A 7,144-nucleotide genomic window follows, 5' to 3' on the forward strand; every position below is an offset into this window, starting at 1 on the left:
TTATCTGTATCGCTTTACACCATACAGATGTTGACGGGGGAGGGGAAATTAGAGCACAATTGGCAGGACCATGGACAGATCCCCGAATCTTAGCCAACCACCGTCTAGATCCATCCCAGCGGCCGACGTCCTTTGCAGCGATTCAGCAGCTGTATAGTAATAGCCAATAGCATGCCATCACCCCTCTGCCTCGGCAATCACTGCAAAAACCTGCAGATGTCTGCGTCAATGCGTATAATTCTCTCGCGTTTAGTCACCAAGAAGCGCTTTTTATGTATTTATATTTTGCATTAGTCTATTCATTTCTAAATATATCCACGTATCGACCAATTTTTTTGTATCTATAGCTGCCGGGGCATTTTATTCAGAAAAAGACCTAGCTACACGCAGACACGAACCATACATGAAATTGATTCATTTGTGGTGAATGAAACGCTCAAAGAAACGCGGAGCCCGTTAACTGCCACACGTGAATGGTGATGTTCGCGTATTTTGTACGCCAAATAGTAATGTGGCCTCCCCCATAGAATTAGCATCTCGCGAGGCACATATAAATTTACCGCATAGATATTTGTGATTTCATCACTGGCAGTCCAGTACCTTGGAGAGCGACGAGTACGTTCATTCCACAGCGGATGGAAGGATGTTTTAAAAGAAAACACCTAATGAAATGAAATAATGGTTCATTATATCGACGCTGACTAGGACTGACTGGTGAGTATTTCGTATTTTTCCTATTGATAATTTCACCTTAAACAAATACGTCTACCGTTCAGTCTCTGTGGACTTGGTCGTTTTATTTTATGTTTCTGAAACATCTTTGGCATACTCTAACATTATATCAAAACATTGTTGGTGTCCTTTCTCGAGTAGAACTGTTTATTTGAGTCTTCAGATATTTCCGTTGTATGGGAACCATGTTGTTTTGATGAATTAATACAACTTAAATGTATTAACCATTTGTTAAACACAAAATATTTCAAGATTACGAATTTCATATCTATTTATGTATGTCTTAGGAAACAACCCTTTAATTGATAGCTCCACGATAATTAGTAAAAAAAAAACCTTTTAAATGCCGGCGATGTTTATATTCTCGGCTTCCATTTTGGAGCTAAGATGGATGCTTGCGCACATTTTCCTATTTTAAGCTAGTCGTTCACCCCCATGTCAGAAATAGATCTGACGTGTCTCAATATGTTTACGGGTTCATGAACATTATAAAGTCTAAATCCTTAATTCACAAAAGAATTGGAGTAAGTTTTAACTGCCTGTCTAACATTTGACAACCACATGGCTTAGATGTCTTTATTAAACGATGCATACATTTAATGTTGGATCATGAAAACTCAAACAATTGTGACTTTTTTGCATTTCTTCACTTATTTTCTGCATTTCTTCAGTAATCTTGTTTGTGTCTGGTGTTATTTAAATAGCACAATCTAAGTAAGATCAGGTTTAATGTGGAAAGGAAATATGTGATCAACTCACACTGTTGATTTTGATTTCAGGTATACCTTCTCTTCAGGCAGAGTTTATTGCACCTTGGCATATAGAATCCTTCTAGTGGCCTGCAAACCCAAAGCAAGATGGGTACAGTGCTGTCAGTCTCCCCCAGCTACCGTAAGGCTGCTCTCTTTGATGACATCCCCCCTGTGGGTCATTATGCAGCTGTCCAGAACAGTAAGAATGCCAAAGACAAAAATGCAAAGCGCCAATCACTCATCAGCGTCCTGCCGTGGAAGCGCATCGTGGCTGTGTCGGCCAAGAGGAAAGGTTCGAAGAAGCTTGCCTCAGGAGAGAGCCACGAGGAAGATAGTGTGGACACCCTCAATAGCCAGAACTTAAAGAAATCACAGTCCTGTGCCAACCTCGCCACCTTCACCCAAGAAACAGTTGTAAGCTCCATACCCACATCCAAGACTACTACCAATGTGATCTCAACTACCAAGAGGACCTCCATTACAGGATCAATGGGGCAAGCTACCAGCACCGGTACGCCCAAGAGGGTAATTGTGCAGGCATCTACCAGTGAGCTTCTCAGAAGCCTGGGTGAGTTCTTGTGCAGGCGCTGCTACCGGCTAAAACGCCTCTCTCCAGCTGACCCGGTTCTGTGGCTGCGCAGTGTGGACCGCTCCCTCCTTCTGCAAGGTTGGCAGGACCAAGGCTTCATCACCCCAGCTAACGTAGTCTTCCTCTACATGTTGTGTCGTGACGTCATCTCGGCTGAGGTGTCTAGCGAGCGGGAGCTCCAGGCTGTCCTGCTCACCTGCCTCTACCTGTCCTACTCTTACATGGGGAACGAGATCTCATACCCACTCAAGCCCTTTCTGGTGGAGGCAGAGAAGGAGGCCTTCTGGGACCGCTGCCTGGAGATCATCAATCGCATGAGCGCCAAGATGCTGCAGCTGAACTCAGACCCGCACTATTTCACACAAGTCTTTGCCGACCTAAAAAATGAGAGTCAGAAGGAGGAGGAGAGTCCGCTGCTAATTGGACTGGATCGGTAAAGTCTCTTGTGGTGGGGGCAAAGGTGGAGGGGAAGTAAATGTTTGGTTCCTTTATTTTGTTTGGAGTCATTGCTTAAAGAATACTTTGATACTAGCACCCATGTAACAGGACATGGAGATCCCCCACTGTTCATCCATGTGATGTGTGAAGGAACATGATTTCCACAGCTCCTCCCCTTTCTGCTCTAGACGTCTGAATCTGTCAGTGTTAAGGAATGCAGACGCACACAGGGGTAGTGACTTCAGCCCAATCACTGGATCCTCAGCATGTAAATTCATTACATGAGATGTTCGAAAGATGCCAAACGTAATCGGGTGGAAGAAGAGGAGCTCAGGTGGGGATACAGAGAGTGGGAAGCCAGCATAAGCTGCTGGTGTAATGTGCCATATTCCAATGAACAAGATCTGTGTAGAGCATTGTGGGAATTAGAGTTCATAGACTGGCTTCTGGGCGTAACAGCTGGGATGACTACAAAATAAAGCCCCTTATCAAACCAAAGACTCAAAACTCCTGTAATTAGAACTGTTGTCACTTCACCTTCTGTCATGTGTAATTTTGTCATACGACCACATGCAGTGAACAGATAGCAGAGCGTTTCTGCTGCGCTCCTCACAGTGTAGCTGTGCAAGCTCACAACTATGAACATCTCCAACTCCAGCTCAGCTTCTTCAGCACAGAAGTGCGCTGCTACTGTGACCTGCCGGGTTCTCCATGGTTCTGCATATCTTTCCCTCCAAATTGGTGATTGCAAGATCTTCAACTGCTGAAGGCACTGTGCATTTTACAGATACAGCCAGGCAACATTGCTGAATGAAAAGAGGGAGGTGAGGAATCTGTGGGCTGTGGTGTTCAGTATTACTGTGCTCGATCAGACAGTGAGGTAATGAATATCACGCAGCAATGAAGTTAAGGCTTTTATTTCAGAAAGGGATCTTCATCTGACACATTTTAGATTACAAGCTGCCTGTTTTCATTGTCTGAAGAACAGAACAAGTCCATATTGTGGTGCAGTATTATTTTGTATTCCCCCTCCAAGTGTTATTAGAGTACGTGTTATTATACGGGTGACTCATCATGCATGCGTATTCTTTGACAAATAAGTCATTTTAAGAACCCCCTCCCCCCAGTTTTAGTTTAAACTTTCCCACCATTTTATCAGCTGTGAACTGTAAACTCTAAATGTTCTGCACAGACCTGTTGAACTGGTCTTATGTTGAACGTTGGGTCAATCCTCAGCCTCCAGACATCAAAACCATCTGGCATGGGCTTTCAATAATCTTTAAAACATGGATACAAGATTTTAGTGGACAAAATAAGTACCATATTTTTTATACCATTTGGCAAAAGGAATCTGATGTTCCAGACATGGCTTATAAAACTTGAAATATATTTTCCATAATGGTGTTATCCGCATGAAGTTATAAAAATGATATTTTCATCACTTTTCAAACTAAACACAAACTTAAGAGTGAGGCTATAATTACATATCAATAAATGTTATAAAGGCAAGAGGATCAGAAAGTAAGGAAGATTGCAGTATTTGGGTTACGTCGAGGAAAACGGTGGACATTATTATTATATTACAAATACAGAGAGACAATGTTGTGGGATTAGGGCTGGTCCATGTACACCCTCCTGATACAGTTCATGCCTATGATATAGCATATATTATTCATGTAGGACATACTGCATATTATTCCTATAGCAGATACAGTATAATAAGCCTAGGACATACTGTATATTATTTCTAAGATATACAGTATATTATTCATATGATACTATTTTTCCTAGGATATGCTGCATAATAAGCCTAGGACATACTGTATATTATTTCTAGGACATACTGTATATTTTTGCTGTTTCTTTAGTGATGTAATCACTCATAAGCTGTGAATCCAACAGTTTTACTTTTCAAGGAGGATAGGTATTTCATGAAAAAAACATCCTGTGAATTTGCATAATATTGTTAGTCTGGTACGTGGGGTGGTGCTTTGATCTTTGTTACCTCAGAGAATTCTAAGTGGATATTTGAGAGAAATGTCTGAACTAGATGCTAAGATCATGTATGCGTTTCTTGAGTCTGCTGCACTTGTTGCTGGTTCAGATCCGGCACTAACAGGGCATTAACCCAGTGCCAGGAACACCAATCACATATGGCCAGAGAGCAGCATGGTAACAAAACCGCAAAACATGAAGAAGAGATAAGAACAGAGGTCAAGTACATGGTCAACCAGGCTAGGCCAGAACTATGAGATGACCGTTAGATCAGACGGATAGGCTTAGAGTCTGTACATGCACATGACCATAACATACATATCAGCCTTAACACCTCTGTAATGATACATATATGTCCTGATGAATCACTAAGGTGTGATATAAACATGACTGTATAATGGTGGACATAGATATCAGGCTAACTGAGGCCGTGGTGGGAGTAGCCGTGCTATACTGGTGTGGAGGAGGATTAGACACGATGATGTCACAATAGCTAACCCCTCCCACCTTTTTGAGCAATTCTCATGCCTGAATCACAATGGAGATTAGAATGGAACAAACACATTTAATTTTATGCTCAGTTTTGCTCATGAAATTAGTGATGTAGAGTCATAAGAATATATCACAAATTTGATGTAAGTGAAAACTATTTAAAGTTTCTTACAAACAACTACAAACTAGTATTTTGCATTTACAAGAAGATCAAATGTACCACAACATGTCATAGAATAGGGAGGTCAGTGGTGAGCTGATAGCACAAAAGGAAGCAATACAGACTCATTCACCCTGAGTTACAATACAGCTGTAGGTTAAATGTAGCCTGGGCTATACTTTACCACCAGGGGTCAATATTGCCTGGGTTATACAAGTTGAGAGTTAAAAACCTGACTATGCTAAAGATGTTCCAGTCCAGAAAAATTTTGAATCATTTATATTTGTATTCATCCATGGCCTTTTGCTGTTTGGAAATATTTTTCTTGTACTCTTTAAGAGACACATATGTAGCAGCTGTCTGTGTGCAGTAGAGGAGCTGGGTCAGCACCAGCACAGCTGGACCTGTAGAACTCTGGATCTCTGTGGATATGGTCTGGCCTTTGGTGAAGTCATGCGGCTTGTCATGTATATTTATATACGAACATAAACACTGGAGCGACACCATGCAAGCACACAAGACTGTCATCCTAACCACCCCTTCTCCATCAGACTGAAAGATGTACTGTAAATACTGACTGACTACGGAGTGGGAGGGAAGCAGTTTGATTTCTCTCTTTCTCTCATGTCTTATGGTTTTGAGCAAAAGACAAGAAGACAAGTAAATAGGTAGCATACTGAAGGACGCAATCTGTAACTCCAGTGTACGAGTGTGAGTATGTGCAATGAGTTTGGTTGGCTCTTGTATTCACTTTATATAAAAAAACACAGTGGTAAACTATTGGTCTGTCTGTGTTCATTTGATCTGCATGTCTATGAGATTGGTTTTGGGGCAATGCAAAGGGGAGAAATACAAATAAAGCAATTGAAGAGGAAAGAAGAGAAGAGGAGAAGAGAGGTGAAGTTAGGCACATTTTATGAGAGGGCTCTGTGTGACTGTGTGATTTAACTGTAATGCCCTACTAATCTGTTATCTGTGTCATAACATTCCCATGCTGCCCAGGGACTCTTATAATCTCTACAAAACTAACTCTACTTAATATTAGCAACATAAAAAAAGATATCCTACAATAGACTATTTCAAGAACGCTACACATTCTGTGGTATATCAAATTAAGTAATACACACAAATACCACAGAATTACAAATGTAAACAGAACATAAAGCTACACATGACTGTATGTGGGAGACCTATAGCAATAAGAAATTGGACTGGAATCAAATAGACAAAAACAAACCTGATTGAAATTCAGAAAAGACAGACAACTAACTGTTTATCTGGAAAAACTGCAAAATTAGAAACTTGCTCTAAACATTCAAAGAAACCTGTTCTATACATCCTGACACTTCCCTCCAGTGTCCCATGTTGTCATCCACATCACACTGGATATCTTCCCGTGATCTTCTTTGAACTATGTACAGCTTCTTTCATGATCATCTGGTGTCGTTTCAGAACATGGTCAATAGTGGAGATGGGTGAGGATGGGTTCCCTTTTGAGTCTTGGTCCTCCCGAGGTTTCTTCCTATTCCCCACCATCTAGGGAGTTTTTCCTTGCCACTGTCGCCTTTGGCTTGCTCATTAGGGATTTGGACCCATAGCATTGTTAACCTTGTAAATCCAGTAAAGCTGCTTTGTGACAACATGTGTTGTGAAAAGCGCTATACAAATAAATTTTGATTGATTGATTGAGATGCATACTGATTGATTATTTTGAATAACTGTTGTCCTGTATAATGGCTTGCTGGATTTTCCTCAAACTTAAGGCATTATTTGCTATGACCATAGCACATACAACCTCCTCTTGTTCAGGTGTGAAAATGGGACCTCTGCCACCCCTATGAGCTGGTCTTGATGTCCTACAGTATATTGTATAAGAATGCAAACATGCAAAACATAAGATTGAATAACATTTGAGAATTTATGTCAATATACAGCATTACAGCAGAGTGCACATTTCTGAATTACATACATGTTTTCTCTATGAAA

General features: G+C 41.0%; 1 protein-coding gene across 1 annotated transcript; it reads left to right on the plus strand.

Moving 5' to 3' along the window:
- The first annotated feature begins 208 nt into the window (after window positions 1–208).
- On the plus strand, window positions 209–6,898 carry cdk5r1a (cyclin dependent kinase 5, regulatory subunit 1a (p35)). The gene is made up of 2 exons (XM_076995922.1): window positions 209–714; window positions 1,512–6,898. Exon 2 carries the CDS (start codon window positions 1,590–1,592, stop codon window positions 2,508–2,510), a length of 921 nt encoding a protein of 306 aa, XP_076852037.1. The 5' UTR covers window positions 209–714; window positions 1,512–1,589; the 3' UTR covers window positions 2,511–6,898.
- Window positions 6,899–7,144: the final 246 nt, after the last annotated feature.

This window comes from Brachyhypopomus gauderio, chromosome 2 (assembly GCF_052324685.1).
Source record: "Brachyhypopomus gauderio isolate BG-103 chromosome 2, BGAUD_0.2, whole genome shotgun sequence".
NCBI classification, from domain to species: domain Eukaryota; kingdom Metazoa; phylum Chordata; class Actinopteri; order Gymnotiformes; family Hypopomidae; genus Brachyhypopomus; species Brachyhypopomus gauderio.